The sequence below is a fragment of the Tiliqua scincoides genome, chromosome 5, assembly GCF_035046505.1.
Source record: "Tiliqua scincoides isolate rTilSci1 chromosome 5, rTilSci1.hap2, whole genome shotgun sequence".
Classification (NCBI taxonomy): Eukaryota; Metazoa; Chordata; class Lepidosauria; order Squamata; family Scincidae; genus Tiliqua; species Tiliqua scincoides.
Window position 1 is genome coordinate 95,281,970 of NC_089825.1, and position 18,157 is coordinate 95,300,126.

The following is an 18,157-nucleotide window of genomic DNA, read 5'->3' on the forward strand; positions in this document are numbered from 1 at the left end:
TAAGAAGACCTGTCAAATTAATTTTAATTGGATTGAATGATGGGAATATGAACAGGCACTGAGTGAAAGGTGTCTCTAATGTTATCTATAGCTTATTGGGAGTTTGCCCCATCTATGATGTGAAATTTCAGCCAATGGGAAGTCTAGATTTTAGGACAAAGGAACAGAAATGTATAAAGGTGTCCCACCCCTCTGAAGAGTGCCTTTCGGATTTGAGCTGAGTCTCCCAGAGGCCACAGGCATGCCTTGCTGAAACAATAAACAGACTTCAAAGCCTTCCACTTTTCAGTGTCTTGCTTATTTGGTCTCAGCAGCACTGGACAGACCCATCCCTGTCTACCAACTGGGGCTGCCCTTCGGGGCAGGGTACGACACAGCTCTTTTGCAAACTGCAGGAGCTGAGCTCTTTGCAGGGTAATTCGCAGCTACAGTATCTGATTTTTCAATAACCTCTGGGCTTGAGGCAATTAATTATTTGATCTTTCTGTCCACCAGAAAACAAGTTGCAACTCACCAGTGGGTCCTGATCCATAGTTTGAGAACCACTGAATTATGACATTTGTATGTTTTACTTTTTCTAGATGCAGTACTTTGCAAACAAAATGTGGCAGAACATGACTACAGTTTCTGAATTCCTCCTTTTGGGATTTGGGGATCTTCCTGAACTGCAGGGTCTCCTCTTCCTGCTATTTTTAGTGATCTACTTGGTGACCATGGCTGGGAACCTCCTCATTCTCGTGCTGGCTGTGACTGATCGACACCTTCACACCCCCATGTACTTCTTCCTAGGGAACCTGTCCCTCTTGGAAGCCTGCTACAGCTCCAACCTCGTACCAAAGCTGCTGTCAAGTCTCTTGACTGAGGAAAAAAGTATATCTATAAAAGCCTGTTTCACACAATTCACCTTGTTTTCTGGACTGGCTGGCACTGAGTGCTACCTTCTAGCTATGATGTCTTACGACAGGTACTTGGCCATATGTAAGCCACTGCATTATGCCATTCTGATGAGTGGCAGGCTGAGCATTCAGTTAGCAGCTGTCTCCTGGGTCAGTGGAATTCTGGTTAGCCTAAGCTTGACTGTGACAGTGTCACAATTATCCTTCTGTGGCCCCAATGAAATTGATGATTATTTTTGTGATGTTAGTTCAAACGTAAGACATATCTCCTGCAGTGACACCTATCTATTTGAATTGTCAGCTTTCATTTTTACTTCAATATTCACCTTACCTCCCTTTATCCTGACTGTGGCATCTTATGTTCTCATCATACTCACAATCCTCAGAATCCCTTCCACATCTGGGAGGCGAAAGACCTTCTCTACCTGTTCCTCTCATCTCACAGTGGTTGCCATGTATTACGGAACTCTGATGCTGGTCTATATGTTACCGCGATCCAGCGACCTAAGTCAAGTGAAAAAAGTCTTTTCGCTCTTCTACACAGTCTTGACACCCATGTTCAACCCCCTCATATATAGTCTAAGAAACATGGAAGTGAGGGCAGCCGTAAGAAGGGGCTTGAAAAGGCTTAATGTCTGTTCGACACTTTGCACGTACACAGACTCTGAATTAAAATAACTAGAAAACCAAAAGAAGTGTTCTGAATTATTTTTGCCTCCTGGTCATGCTGGTATCTCTGTGGGGTGTTCACCTGCTGTGCAGAATGTGTTGTTGAACAATGTGTTGTTCCCGAGGAAACACAGGTAGTCTGCTAGAATGATCCAAGGGTAAATTATTTCAAGGAGTTACTTAGGGTCAAACTTATCTTTGTTACTCTTTATGCGGCTTATGTTTTCAGCACAAGTTCTAAATCAGAGACTCAGAGTGGTTCTGCTTGGGAAATGCTCATTTCAAACCAATGTGCACACATCCTAGAGGATTGCATGTATCTTTTCCCCTATTATAGATGCTGGTAACAGCTATTGTGTGCCTTCCTTCCTTCCTCCCTTCCTTCTTCTGCCTCATTCTGCCCCAGAACAATGCTGCTCCTAGAAAGATGTGTGCAGAATCCTCCTTGAGGAAAGTCGCTTCTTATACAGAAACTCCAGCACAAGCCCATGCATGTGGACTCAAAAGTAAGTCCCATTGGGTTCAATAGGACTTACTCACAGGAAAGTGTTTATAGGATTGCAGCCTGAGCTTCCTTTGAGTCTTTTATGTTAAAGAAATCCGGTTTACTGTATATTTTCTGCTAAATTGAGTATATCAGCATATGGAGCACCTCCAACTCAGATTTTACTTTTGACTTGGGTTTTCTCTATGCACAAATTTGGTTTGTTCAGCAAACCATGAAAGATCATGGTAGCCCCTCTCCATGTATTTTCTTGGATCTGTGACAATCTTAGGGCATAATCCTAACCAGGTCTACTCAGAAGTAAGTCCTATTTTGTTTAATGGGGCTTACTCTCAGGAAAGTGGGGTTAGGATTGCAGCCTTAGTGTCTTTTTCTGAGACAGGTGTATAGTGTTTTTCTTGTTCCTAGACTTCCTTTGATTCTAAACTTTCCACTGACCACCATGAGCTCCTGGGAGGAAGGGTGGTATAAACATTTGAAAAATAATCTGGATTATCTACTTGATTGAGAACAGCCACATTATGAACTGTTTTGATCAGGGGTATAGTGGAGGAGAACAGTGAGATCACCCAGCAGAGTCCTTTCTCTTGCACCACAGCTCCTGGCCAGCTTGAATACAGGAATTCTCAGCCAAGAATTTTTAAAGGAGGGTCTGTAATATCCCTGGCCCTCACTAGATGGTGCCCTCACCCAAGCAGGACTTTCCTATCTTTGATCTGCCAAAAATATTTGCAGTCTTTACAACTGTGGGGTTCTCTTTCTCTCTCTCTCTCTCTCTCTTTCTCTCTGTGCATGTTGTCATTGAGACAAACCCAGCAGTATGTCACTTAATCTGGCAGAAGGAAGAAGGTGTAAGGTGCCAGGTGTGAGTGAGAGGAAAAGAGTGTGTGTGGGGGGGAGGGAGTTTGTACTTAATTATAATGTCACTGGGTTCAGTAAGGTGGTCAAAACAGTAGCATAGCTAGAGGGGGGCAAAAAAAGTCTGCAGGCACTGCAATGCACTATCGGCCCTTCCCATTAGCTGTCAGAGCCATTCCAAGCTGTGACAGCAATTCTCAGAAGACACCATTGGGTTTGGCAAGCACATGTGTAGTGTTGCTGCTGCCAGGAATGACTCTGATGGCTAGTGGGAGGGGCCACTTACGCAGCTCATTACAGCACTTGCAGTACTTACTGTTTTGCTCCCCCAGCTATGCTACTGAGTCAAAATGTGTTAGTGGGCTGGATGTGGCCTGTGGGTCATAGTTTGGAGCCCCCTGTTAAAAACCTTTAAATCCTCCATACCTTAAATTTATCAAACAACAGCAAACCCCTCTTTGCCATTCTCGTTGCTTACTCATATAAGAGTTAATAACCAGGTCCATTAACCTAATGCATTTAGAGCATCATGTTCCCAAACCTTTCAGTGCTGTGGCCCACTTTGTCCACCATGGTTGGTCGTGATGCAATACTACTGGTAGTGACATAATTGGGAGGCCCTGGAGGCCCTTATTGGGAGACCCTGGAGGCCTCATCTGGGTCACACCAGGCTCATGACCCACTTGGCTTCCACAGGCCTCAGAATGGCCTACAGAAGTGTCTGGAAGCAACGCCCGATTTGCAGGTACTACTTTCAGCTCGACCAGAAGTTGCTTCCGGTCACTTCTGTGGGCCATTCTGAGGCCCGTGGAGGCCAATAGAGGAAGTAACAGGCCTGGCGTAACCTGGCAGGGGCCTCCCAGTGAGCATTCTGGCACTACAAGGAGCATTGCATTGGGTCTGGCACACATGAGGTTGTGACCCACCCGCACATGGGGTTTTGACCCACAGTTTGGAAAACACTGTTCTAGAAGCTTGATAAAGAACATACACAATGTAGAGTAGCCCTATAAAAGCTAGATGCATTGTTCTGGATCAGTAGGCAGTGAATTGTGGGTTGATTTCCACCAGAAAAGTATACTTTATTACAACTTGTTTTCTGTAATTTGAAATGCTCATTATCAGAAATGTCAAGGGAGACTTTCTTCCTTACTCGGTAGAACACAAATATCTATTCCAGACGGTATTCATTCTAAAATGGAAGAAAATAGACTCTGATTATTTCCTTGGTCTCTTTGGAAGTTAGTGATGTGTTGGGCTTTATCAGAAGGAACGCCTTGTCTCTCATGAACATTTAAGTGATCCTGACAGACTCAGGAATCAGGTGGTGCCACGGAACAGTGATGTAAGTAGCTCAATTTTTTCTAAGGGATTTTTTTTTTTGGGGGGGGGGAGTAATGGTGGTGGTGGTTTCAGATGGGGGTGTACAGTGCTTTGCCCCAAATTTGGTCCTAATTCTAAGACATCCCCCTGCACTACTTTTAGTGAAAACAATGCTTAGTAAATTAATGAAAAATTAATGACAGCGCAGCTGCCCTCAGACATGCACCACCAAACCAACCTGGAGAGGAGGTCACCCCCATGCATGGTGGCCGATCTCATTGCCAGGGTCACCTGCACAACCAAGGAGCATGCTACCAGCAAACCAGCCGCTAACTCCACAGTTCACATGGAAGCTACCGAGTGAGCCACAGGCAGATTCTGCAACTACTTATAGCTCTAAGGCAGGCTTTCAGTGAACTGGCAACAAGAACAGTGCGGGAACAACAGAGGCACCTGTGCTGCTACTGGCATCTGCTGCAACACCGGTAAGAGCAACGTCCCACTGGCTAAACCTCCCCCTACGAAAACCCTTACCTGCTGGCCAAGGGCTGTGCAGCAGCTACAATCGCACTTTCTGCACATAGATTTCTGTGTGCTGCGATTCTTGTGCTTTTCACAATGCAGTGAAATGGGTACGATGGTAAAATGGCAGGTACATGTTACGGTGTACCTGCCATTTTCCTCCCATGGATCCATCGTGATATTTGTGGGTGCATAAGGCTATTTGTGTTTGAGTGTATGCAGTTTTCTTTGTTGTGTTGTCTTGCCATTTCAGAGGGCTGCATGCTAGACTCTGTGTGTGACCAAGAATGAGAGAGCACCAAGGAGTACGGCCAGCAAGAGAAAAGCACTCTTAACAACTTTTAGGTGATAACACTGCGGGTGTACCTTTTTATGCCAGCTCTGTACGTCAGACACCAATGGCAAACAAGCATGGCAAAATGAAACTTGTGCTATGACCAAAAAAAAACACACCCTGTCATTGGTGTTCTTTTGGCATTGCAATAAAGGTCACAGGTTTGTTGTGCGTATTTTTTGTTTGTTTGTTTGCAGCATTTTTACACCACCTTTCTTCCCAAGGGGACCCAGGGAGCTTACCAAAAATAAGTAGAAAATGCCAAAGGTAATAAAATCACAATTAAAAACTATATGCTAAAAATCTGTAAGACATTAAAAGAATCTTATAACAACATTATAGAATATTATACCAGATGCCTGGTGGAATAGAAAGAGCCATGGGGCCCAATTCTATGGCACAGTTCATTTCACAGCCGAGTGTGGATCAGGGCAGATCAGGGCCGGAGAGTGGTGGGACTAGCACCTGTGATATCCCAAAACCCCCATCCTGAGCTGAGGCACCTCCAGCAGACTCCTCAGAGCTACACCTGCAAATGAGCTGCCATAGTGCTGAGGAATTCTGTAGGAGATCCTTTGACAGTGACACATTGGCAGTGTCTTCCCATTAACCACTTTCACCCAGTCTGTCTCCCTGAGATGGGGTATTGGATATTGTTGCATGTTGTGGTGAGGCTCCCTGCAAAAATTAGTGCTTTGCACCTCCTCTAGCTATGCCACTGGGTGATGGTGGTGCTGGAAGAGCCCAATTCTCACACAGGCCAAATAAAGAGCTTTGATGGGCCATAGCTGGCCAATGGACCTTTGTTCTAAATCTTTTAAAATAAATATTTGACAAAAGGAAAGAAAACCCATGTTGTCTTAGCTCATGTCAGCTAAATGAAGCAAGCTGCAACATACTTGAACTTTTGGTGGGGAGCACTGCTGCCCAATCACCATTATAGTCACAGAGGCTTGAGCAGCTGGTGAAGTGCAATTTTTTTTAAGGTGGGTCCTGATGCTAAAAGGTTTGGGAACCACTAGCCCAGAGCGTAATGCAAAATTGGGTACACACATTTTCTTTTCTTAGATAACAGCTATACATTTGCTACCCTCCAGGAACCAGCACACATAGTGCTAAAGCTGGTATGCTATTTAATTGCAGGCTGGATTAAAGAGGAACAACTGGTGACTGTAAGTTACTTCAAGCGACCAGAACTTTCCTCAAAACACAATACAGTAGCATTTTATCTTAGCACCAGCCGGAAAGAACTGTTTGAAGAGGATAACGAGATACGTGATGATGGTGGTCAGGGTAGGGTAATAGTACTTTTGCATTTCTTTTTAGCAGTCTTGGGACCAAATCATATCCAATTTTCCAGTGCCAGTGCAGCTGTGCCAATAGGGCATGCACTGCACCTTGTGGTGGGAAGGCAGTCACAGAGGCCTCCTCAAGGTAAGGGAACATTTGTACCCTTACCTCAGGGCTGCATTGGAGCTGCATCGGTACTGGAAAGTTGGATAGGACTGGGCCCTAGATCTTGTACAATTTCACTGCTGGCCCCAGTAAAAGTAGAGTATAACAATGGCCAATATGCAAACTGTACCAAAAATTTCTTTTGAGAATAATACTGAACTGCACTGCCTGTAGTAAACTACACTTTGTTGGTTCCCTTCCAGTAATTTCGGGACTCTTCCTGGGTGCTTTATGCGAGTGCTTCCCAAACTTGTTAGCACTGGGACCCACTTTTGAAAAGTTGTCTAGAAAGAAATTTTATTAATTAATAGTAACAAGAAAAATTATTAATTAATAATAATCAGGGTCCTGTGTTCCTGAGGCTGCTAGATGGTGGTACACTATGTGTGTGTGTGTGTGTGTGTGTGTGTGTGTGTGTGTGTGTGTGTGTGTGTGTGTGTGTGTACAATTCGGGAGTGACAATCTCTTCCACACTGGGAGCAAGTGCAGTCTGTCCCGGGTCTGTCTCCCTGGCTATGGGCCTTCCTTCTTTGCCTCTTAGCCTCAGACTGTTGGCCAAGTGTCTCTTCAAACTGGGAAAGGCCATGCTGCACAGCCTGCCTCCAAGCGGGCTGCTCAGAGGCCAGGGTTTCCCACTTGTTGAGGTCCACTCCTAAGGCCTTCAGATCCCTCTTGCAGATGACCTTGTATCGCAGCTGTGGTCTACCGGTGTAGACCGGTAGACTCCCAATCCGGCCCGCGGGGAGCCCCCAGTCTCCAATGAGCCTCTGGCCCTCCAGAGACTTGCTAGAGCCCACGCTGGCCCAACACAACTGCTCTCAGCATGACAGCCAACTGTTCAACCTCTTGTGTGAACTATGGGACGGGGGCTCCCTCCACTGCTTGCTGTTTCACGTCTGTGATGCAGCAATGGCAGCAAAGGAAAGGCTGGCCTTGCTTTGTGCAAGGCCTTTTATAGGCCTTGAGTTATTGCAAGACCTTCATTAATTCATATAAGTTCCATCTCTACGCTTCATCTCAGATGCTCCAGCCTTCCCAGCATCAAGATCACACGCAGTTATCAGGGTGCTGCCTGCGACACTGACCACTCCCTGGTGTGCAGCAGAGTAAAACTGCTAACTAAGCGACTGTATCACACAAAAAAGGAAGGAAGACCTCGCATTGACACCAGCAAGACCCGGGACCAGGGAAAAGTGGAGGAATTTGCACGAGTGCTTGAGGAATCTCTTCCAGGCCCAGCTGATGCAGATGCATACAACAGATGGGAACATTTCAAAAATGCCGTTTACAACACCGCCTTGTTCATATTTGGCAAGAAGACCAACAAGATGGCAGACTGGTTTGAAGCCCACTCTAAGGAGTTGACACCAGTCATTGAGGAAAAGAGGAGAGCTCTAGCAGCATACAAAGCCTGTTCCAGTGAGCGCAACCTGCAGGTTCTCTGAGCTGCTTGCAGCAAAGTCCAGCAGACTGCCAGGAAATGTGCTAATTACTGGCTCCAACTCTGTTCCTAGATACAGATAGCAGCTGACATGGGCAACATCAAGGGGATGTATGATGGTATCAAGCTGGCCCTAGGCCCAACACAGAAGAAAATTGCCCTTCTGAAGTCTGCCACAGGCGAGGTCATCCAGGACTGGGCGCAGCAAATGGAACGCTGGGTGCAGCACTACTCTGAGCTATATTCCTGAGAAAATGTAGTGACCAAGGAAGCACTGAACAACACTGAGTGCCTGCCTGTGCTGGAGGAGCTTGACAGTGAACCAACCCTAGCAGAACTTCATGTGGCCCTGGACTCCCTCGCCTCTGGCAAGGCACCTGGGAAAGATAGCATCCCTGCTGAAGTCCTAAAGTGCTGCAAAGAGATCATCGCCACAGAGTTGCATGAAATCCTCTGCTTCTGCTGGAGAGAAGGTGGAGTACCACAGGACATGAGGGACGCAAATATCGTCACAATGTACAAGAACAAAGACGACAGGGTGACTGCAATAACTACCGCAGCATCTCTCTCCTTAGCGTTGTAGGAAAGCTGTTTGCCCGAGTTGCACTGAAGAGGCTCCAGGTACTTGCAGAGAGCGTCTACCCAGAATCGCAGTGTGGATTCCGAGCCAACAGGTCCACCACTGATATGGTATTCTCCCTTAGACAGCTGCAGGAGAAATGCAGAGAACAATGACAGCCACTCTTTATAGCCTTCATAGATCTCACGAAGGCTTTCAACCTGGTCAGCAGGGATGGCCTCTTCAAGATTCTCTCCAAGATCAGATGTCCACCCAGGCTCCTCAGCATCATCAGGTCTTTCCACAAGGACATGAAGGGCACTGATGGCTCCACATCAGACCCCTTTGACATCTGAAGCGGCGTGAAGCAGGACTGTGTTCTTGCGCCGACCTTGTTTGGGATTTTCTTTGCTGTCCTGCTGAAGCAGGCCTTTGGAACTGCAACAGAAGGCATCTATCTCTGGACCAGATCAGACGGAAAGCTCTTCAACCTCTCTAGACTGAGAGCAAAGTCCAAAGTCCAGCTGAAATGTCTACGTGACTTCCTCTTTGCCAATGATGCAGCTGTCACCGCCCACTCTGCCAAAGATCTCCAGCAGCTCATGAACTGTTTTAGCAAGGCCTGCCAAGACTGACAATCAGCCTGAAGAAAACACAGGTCATGGTTCAGGATGTGGACTCACCTCCCTGCATTGCAATCTCTGTGCATGAGCTGGAGGTTGTCCATGACTTTGTGTACCTTGGCTCAACAATCTCTGACACTCTTTCTTTGGATACCAAGCTAAACAAATGCATCGGTAAAGCAGCTACTACATTTTCCAGACTCACAAAGAGAGTCTGGTCCAACAAGAACCTGACGGAACATACCAAGATCCAGGTCTACAGGGCTTGCGTCTTGAGTACACTTCTGTACTGTAGTGAGTCATGGATTCTTCGCTCACAACAGGAGAAGAAACTGAACACTTTCCACATGCGCTGCCTCCGACACATCCTCGGTATCACCTGGCAGGACAAAGTTCCAAATAAAACAGTCCTGGAATTAGCTGGAATCCCCAGCGTGTATACACTGCTGAAACAGAGACCCCTGCGTTGGCTTGGTCGTGTCGTGAGAATGGGCGATGGTTGGATCCCAAAGGACCTCCTCTATGGAGAACTTGTGCAGGGAAAGCACCCTACGGGTAGACCACAGCTGCGCTACAAGGATATCTGCAAGAGGGATCTGAAAGCCTTAGGAGTGGACCTCAACAGGTGGGAAACCCTGGCTTCTGAGCGGCCCGCTTGGAGGCAGGCTGTGCAGCATGGCCTTTCCCAGTTGGAAGAGACACTTGGCCTACAGAGTGAGGCTAAGAGGCAAAGAAGGAAGGCCCATAGCCAGGGAGACAGACCAGGGACAGACTGCACTTGCAGGTGTGGAAGGGATTGTCACTCCCGAATTGGCCTTTTCAGCCACACTAGACACTGTGCCAGAACACCATTCAGAGCACGATACCATAGTCTTTCAAGACTGAAGGTTGCCAACAACATCTCTAATATATTCATTTATGTAAATTTATTCAAATTTGAAACATAAATTAATTCTTTTTTTCCCAGCCCCCAACACAGCGTTGGAGAGATGATGTGGCCCTGCTGCCAAAAAGTTTGGACACCCCTGTTCTAACAGATATGATTCCAGGTTCTTGCTGTCTCCTTCCTTTCCAAAACAAAGGCAAGAAAAAGTTTCCCTTTGCAAAGTGTATGCAAATGAAGAGAGATATGCAAATGAAGTGTGCAAGGGGGGTGCAGAGGATTTGAGAACCTCCTTTAGGTGAAATTGTGGATATGGGGGGGGGCTGCTGTACTTGCCAAGTGTGCAGCACTTTCTGAATGTGCAGAACATTCCATGTGTGTTATCTGGATGTACTTATTTTAAAAACCATGTAATGTAAATATTATTGTCTCTGTTTTGCAGAAGGGGAAGACCAAGACTGAGATAGGAGTGGCTCACCTAAGACCAGCCAGTGAGTTCAGTACAGAGCAAGATGAAAAGCAGGGAACTGCTGATTCAAAACTTTGCCTTTCAGTCACTACAGTTACAATATGCCTTTTCATCCAAAGGTGGTCCTGAGCTTGTGACAATCCCTCATATTGGAAAGCACAGCCACTTGACCCACTCTGATCACCTGTTGGTAGTAGAGAGGACAGGTGCTATAAAATGCTTTCTCCCCTTCCACTCTTAACAGCTTGGGGGTGATTTAAACTGAAACTTCATGGAGGGAGTGGGTTAATCACAACATGCCCCAGTCTAAAGTGAACTCCCCGCTTTTGCCTTTCAGCAAAGACAAAGACATTGGAACAGGGCCTCCCAGAAGAATTTTATCAGGTGGTACAAGTTTCTTTTGGACCCCATCACAAAGGGGGATGAAAGGGGTGGGACCCCAGGAAGGGTGGTGACAGGCAGAAAGGGTGGGAGGGAGCAGAACAGAGCAGGGAGAGGATGGTGATAGAAAAGTCTTTAGGGGCCCAGGTCTACAGGGCTTCCCAACATCCCACAGCATCGGCAGCTAGATACAGTAATACAGAAAACACACTCTTAAGTCTCTCTAAAATCTATTAAATATACAAAATAGTTGCAGATTCGTATTTTAGGCTCACACTAGAATGGAAAGTGTCCTATGTGCACCAAAACATACTTCTGCAGCAGCTGTAGTCCCACAGCTGTGTCCCTGAGCTCCTCCTATACACGCCTTCATGGTAAGCAGATCTACAAGCCAATGAGCTATTCTAGCAGGTCACTTTCCCCCAAGATTTGACACTGTGTTAAACCTGTGTTATATATGTATTCCTCAGCCCTATATGGAAGCAAGCAAATACAATTATCAGTTCCTATATAATGTTCCTAATTATCAGTTCCTATATAATGTGACACAATTGTTTTAATGCCCTGATGGAATGTCCAGTGAGGATGAAGGTTCTGAGAGAGGGAGGGGCCAAATGACCATTGGTGGAGTAAGCGTTGCTGTCTGCCTCTCTCTCAGAGGCAGCCAGGTAAGAAGGGCTGCTAAGAAGACAAGTCTGGAGGGAAGGATTGAAACTGCCATTGGTTTCAACCAAGCCAATGGAGTGGACCTCAAAGGGTGCAATCCTAACCAACTTTTGAGCACTGACTTAGCCTCAATGCAGCCCCAAAGGTAAGGTAATAAACATGCCCTTACCTTGAGGAGGCCCCTTTAACTGCCTCCCCACTGCAGGTTGTAGTGCATGCCACATTGGCACAGCTATGTCAGTGCTAGAAAGTTGGTCAGGATTGCGCCCAAAGTGTCACTTCTTCCTCAGATGGGTCAAATGTTCATAGCTACAGGGCTCAGGCTCTAAAAGCTTCTGAGTGAACTGAGCCATCATGGGATAAGAGGAAGGGTCTTCATCAGGAAGCAGGAGGTAGGAAAAAGGGACAGTAGTGGGGATCCCCATGGATCTGTATATACGGAGACCAGATGTCCTCATTTTACAGGACTTGTTTTTAGCTTCATGTCCTGGAAAAGAACTTAAACGTCCTCCTTTTCCTTGTGAATGACCCTTGCAGGTAGCACATAGCCTTCTTGTGATTAATAAATTATATGTAATAAGTTGTATGTAATGGAGTTTTAAATAATAAGCAATATGGTGTTTAAATTAACCATGCAAAATCAATATACGAGTATTTTTAGCTTTTATTTTGTCATGTCCTTCATTTTTCTTGGATATCCTACATTTTGGGGTCCTCTTTTGCAGTTATGACATCTGATCACCCTGTCTGTGTGGTGACCAGTGACATCACAGTGGGAGTGCAGACTGCACTGGCTGACATAATGAGAGGGTGACATCAAAGAAGGGGAGCTGGACATTTCCTTGCCAGTGCAAAAAGGAGGCCATTTCTACCAGGCAGGTAGACTGGGCTCTGCTTTGGGAAGCCTGGTAGACCAGGGCTCTGGAGCCTCTTCTGCTGTAGTCGACGGAGGAGGAGGGGAGACCTTGGCCGTGGGTACAGCTGCCATGCCTGCGGGCGAGGGTGAGCCCCCTAGACAAGCAGACCTGGCCCCTTGGACAAAGGCACACTCTGACAGGGAGGCCAGGTCTATATTTATACTTGACACCTGATCTCACACCAAGGATCAATCTTGAAAAAAAAAATATTTATTTGTTTTTGTGCAGTTTGAGGCAGGGAAATAAGAGTGAATAAAACACAAGCAAACAATGCAGCAGCCTGCAGGTAAGGAGATAAGTAGATTAGCAGATCATTTGCAGGAAGCATACAGGATCTGATGTTAAGTTGGGAGACTGCAAGCTGGTTGAGAGGGCAGGACATCGGGCCAGAGTGACTTGGGATATTTGCCACTTGGCCTGTGTGTCTCACCTTGCAGTCACTCTTGGGTTTCTGAAGGGAAGACTGAAGCATACACCTGTTCTGGCTGTCGTGGCTATGTCCTGCCCCAGTAGCGGGGGGGGGGGGGGACGACACACAACAACAGTACAGGGGGCAGGTAGATTCACTGCCAGCAGAGATGGGTTAAGACTTCCTCTCATGTCTTTCCACTGGTATGTGAGCAGCCCTTTGACCTATGCATCTCTCAGCACTGAACTGAGAGGTGCTGTTGCTGGGGTGAGAAAGAGGTGCTAATGACTATTCTCTGCTCATGGTCACACTCTGAGATCTTGTAGCATTTGGTCAAAACAGTATTTTGGTAAACAAGAAGGTAAATAGCTCTTGGCTCTTGTCTTTTACCAGATAGGCAAGATGCTTTCAAAATATAGAAAAGATGTATTATAAGATTGAAAGAACAGGCATAGGACGACACCAGCAAAATCAAATATAGTACTTGATTTTCCAGGCCAAGTAAAAGAAAAGAAAGCCAGTTTATAACTCAACAGTCCCTGCACTAAGTTCCACTTAGAAGGAACAAGTTCACCTCCTAAACTGGACAGGCTGCCCAACTCATACAGTTGAACCTCGTTTTTCCAACAGGCTCCCACAAAGTCCCTGCCAACCTTCCCTTTTGACAAGGGTCCTGGAGATTAGGTTCCTGTGATTTCACAGTCCCTTTTCCTGTTGGGCGATGAAAAGTGCTATCGGGACTTCCTAACTGGAACATGAGGATGGCAGGGGGAATCAAGAGGTCCAAAGGCAGCTGACCTGAGACTTTAAACAAGGCATCCTCCAGTGGTTGGTTGGCTAAGGACTGGGACCAGAACTGAGCCTGTCCCTCTGGACAGTTGCATGTATATTTAGTCCTCTGCCTAAATGTTTTTTGGGCTGCTGGGAGGATATCATGGAACTGGAATTGGAACTTGTCACATCTTCAGCTGTTGTTGCGGAGCTGCATTTGATGGACAAGAGCATTCTGAGGCAGTTAGGAGTGTCGAGGAAGTGGAGTCGGTTGGAATCAGGTGAGAGACCAAGCAATCTAGAAACATTTGCTTGTATTATCTTGTGATTTACTGTTAAGAGTGTGAGAGAATAGTATTAAACTTATTAACAGGGAATTCAGAGAGGTTATTGTGAGTGACACTTCAGATCAGTGATTCTTAAACTGGTGGGTCGCGACCCACCAGCTCGTGTAACACTTCCCGTCCATTTAAGAGCCGGGGAAGTGGAGGGAGGCACTAAGGGGGGGCGAGGGGGGTGCTTTGCACTTACTTTTTACAATGTAGGGCTACAGCAAGCGGGCGCAAAGCACTTCTGTGTCTACTCACATGCTGTCACTTCTCCCACAGAAGTCTCAAGCTGACAGCAGTGAGTTCTGGTGAACCTCTCCAAACTGGGTGAATGGTCAACAAAATGGCAAAGGACGTTCATTGTGAGTACATAAAGTGACTCATATTGGGGCAAGATATCCAACTGCCACATGTGCACTGATGGGGTCCAAAATGGTGATGACTATGGAAGAAGAATAATTTGGGGTCACAGTGGATATCTCAATGACCATTTTGATCATGTATGAGGGATGCTGGGAAGAAGGCACATTCCATGCTAGGGAATTAGTAAAAAAAAATTGAAAACAAAACTGCCAGTATTGCAATACCTTTTATACAAATTATGGTGTGATCACATTTGGAAAAATGTGTACTATTATGGTCACCACATCTCAAAAAGCATAACTGTAGACTTGAGGAAGATGCAGAAAAAGACAAAATAATCAAGGGGTTAGAGCATCTTGCTTCTGAGGAAATTAAAGTCTTTAGGATCTCTTAATTGAGAGAGAGAGAGAGAGAGAGAGAGAGAGAGAGAGAGAGAGAGAGAGAGAGAGCTGCATGTAGGGGGAACATGAGTGAGGTCTTTAAAATTATACTGTCAAGGAAGAAGATGGGACTCCCCAAGGGACTGCAGGTTGACCCAGGGAAGTAGAGACTAGTGGTTAGCAGGCTCACTCCCTTCCTGTTCCCTTCTTTTCTATTTTGAACAGGCAGCAGAATAGGGTAAAACCTTAGTAGAATATATCTGCTGCCACCAGCCCAATCAGACTATGTGAAGGGCACCTGACCAATGCCCCCCTCCCAGGAGAATACTGAACCTTAGTGATTCTTATCACAATCACTCTCACAGCAGTGCCTGCAAAATGAGGGAATGTGACAATCCACTCTATTTTTCCCATATCCAGGGACCAGGAAGACCATGGGTTAAAATATAACCAGTTTTATTAAAAGATTAAATAAGAGAAGTAAATAAAATTAAAAAAAAACAAAACAGGATGACTTCATAAAAATGGGGGTGACATCAAAGTAGGGGAGCTAGATATTGGGATATAGATTGACTTGGGATATTTGCCACTTGGCCTGTGTGCCTCACCTTGCAGTCACTCTTGGGTTGGGAAGTAAATAAAATTGAAAAAGAACAGGGTGACTACATAAAAATTGTGTGATACAAAACATTAATGGAAGGTTACTGCTAATGGCCAGCAGAAGGAGCTCTGGATTCTATTCCGTTTGACTCATTCAGGAATGTTTTTTAACCCACAGGGAAAACAAAATCAAAATAAATCAGAGTCTAATAGATCTCTGCTAGACTGTGTCCCAATCCCAATTATTTAATTCCCAGACCACTTTCTCTTCCTGCCCCGTGAGTCTTTTCTCCAAGACCCACTGAGGCAACAGGAATCAAGACCATCCCCTTCCCAGTGGGCTTGCAATTTTTAACATTTGACTATCATGATGTCACTGGTTTACATGATTAGTCGAAAGGGTTTACCTAGATAACAGTATGTCCTCCCTTGGAGTCAGATGGGAATGTGAGCCAATTAGCAGGTGCATCCCAGTCCCTGACAGGAACGTAACCCAAATGGAAGGGACAGAGCTTTTGGTGCTTACAAAACAAAGGGCCAAAAGCTACCTGTGCTGCTCCCAGAGTCGGAGAAAACAGACCAAAGGGCACAGGAAAGAGGTGGGGACCACATATTTTAGTGTGTTGCCAACTGTCCTGATGATTTGTGTTAAAGGTCAGTAAACAAGGCAATGAAAATAACAGCTAAAACAATAAAAAGACAAGGAACAAAATTGACTTCTGGAATTTGCTGCTACAAAAAGTGGTGATGGTTAGCAGTTAGATGGCTTTAAAAGGAGAGGAGACAATTTCATGGAGAGGTGGCCTATCAATGGCTGTTAATCAAGACTGCCAAGTGGAACCTTTCGGTTCAGAGGCCCCTGAATGCCACTTGCTGTTGTCTTGATACCTTCTGGGCTCCAGAGAAGCCTTTGACTAGTCACTGTGCAAAACATGGTACTAGTCTAATGGACCGACTATGCTGGGATTTAGCAGTGGTTGTCATGGTAGTGTGATGATCTTCTTGTGACATCACACTCTGACATCATGGTTCAACTGTCAGTTGGTCAGAACATTGCTCTCACCAGACAAAAAAAGACCAGACCAGACCAAACCGGTAAGCCTTGGTCTCACCAGACGAGAAAGACAAGACCAGATCAAACCACTAAGTCTTTCTTGGTTTACCTTCATTTTGCATTTTTCATTTTTACTATTATGGAGAGATTGAGAGGGGAAGAGGAAAGGATGAAGAGAACATTAGACATCTTATTGGTTATTGTAGCATAGTAGTAATGATGGTCCTAATGATCAGAAGGGCATTTTGACAGGGATCTCGTTGTTTTTGTACTGATTGAAATATAATAACATTCAGTGTCAAAGATAGCCAGAGATCGGAGGTGAATTGATGGTAGGAAATTAAGGCCTCAATCATATGAAGAATGTGCTCCTTTGCTTAATGTCTGCTGAAATGCACCCTGCTGGCTGCTATGGGGCTGCAAGGCTGTGGCAGAAATATTTCAACTAAACACATAAGAAGAAGAAATAAAGGGAGGGGGATGGTACGAAACTGAAACAGGACTGCTACAGAGGCAATCTATGGCCAATTTGAACCAGAACATGTGAGATAGAATAAAAGAGAGGTATGAATGAGCCTGAGCCTGATAATGTAGGGCAAAATGCTGGAAGAGCTCATTGATGGGAAGAAAAAAATGGAATAAGATATGGGTAGGTAGTGGTGAATTTTGGCCTGGTAATGTAAGATTGAAAGGAAGGAATAAAAGAGAGCTTAATATGCTTGAAGCAAACCTGATAATGCAGGAACAAAACAAGTTCCAGGCAGATCAAGGGTTCAAATGTAACCAGTTGTATTAAAACATTAAATAAGAGGAGTAAACAAAAAAAGAACAAGGCAACTAGATAAAAATGTGCAATAAAAATGTGCAGAAGGACCTCTGGCTACTATTCTGCTTGCCTCATTTAGGAAAATTTTGTAAACCAGTGGAAAAACGGAACTGAAATGAATCAGAACCTGACAGATCTCTGCTACACTGCTAGTCCCTGTCCTAATTACCTGGAAGATGGAACTTCCAGACCACTTTCTCTTGCTGCCTGTGAGTGGGTACTTCTCTCCGAGACCCACAGTTTGGGTTCTCAGGAAACTGGCATGAAGACCACTCAGTTCCTGATGGGCTTGCAAGTTTTAAGATTTGGCTATGATGATGTCACTGGTTTACCTGATGAGTGGAAAGATACCTGTCTGTTCCCCTTTGGAGTCGGACAGATTGAAATGTGAGCCAATTAACAGGTATATCCCAGTCCCTGGCAGGATCTCTGGTTCATACGGAAGAGAAAGAGCTTATGGCGCTTATAAAAGAAAGAGATAAAAGCTACCTGTAATGCTCCCAGCTGCTGAATGCACAGGAGCTGCTGGTGAGTCCAATTTGCCCAAAATATGAGAAAACAGACCCAAAGGCACAGAAAAGATGTGGGGATCCCAGTGAAAATACCTGGATTCAGCACACATGCTATGGAGAAAGTGGCTGGAGTTTTTCTCCATCTCCCATAATTCCAGGTGACACAATGAAATTGATTCAGAAAAAAGGAGTTAATCACACAACATATAATGTCTTTTTGGCACCAGCAAAGATTTCATTATGTTCCCAGATGTCTTGTTGGAATAAGAATTTAATGTTCAGTATCTTGTTTCTTTAGTGTGTTGCCAACTGTCCTTTTAACAAATAAGAAAAAGACAAGGAACTAAATTAACTTCTGGAATTTGCTGCTACAAAAAGTGGCAATGGCTACCAGTTTGATGTCTTTAAAACG

At 45.3% G+C, this 18,157-nt stretch overlaps 1 protein-coding gene across 1 annotated transcript in view; it reads left to right on the forward strand.

Moving 5' to 3' along the window:
- The first annotated feature begins 581 nt into the window (after nt 1-581).
- Nucleotides 582-18,157, forward strand: part of LOC136652396 (olfactory receptor 10A4-like) — a 30,717-nt gene continuing 13,141 nt past the window's right edge. The window contains exon 1 of the mRNA XM_066629334.1: nt 582-1,502. Within this exon, the coding sequence (XP_066485431.1) occupies nt 582-1,502 (921 nt within the window). The remainder of the gene's footprint in view (nt 1,503-18,157) is intronic.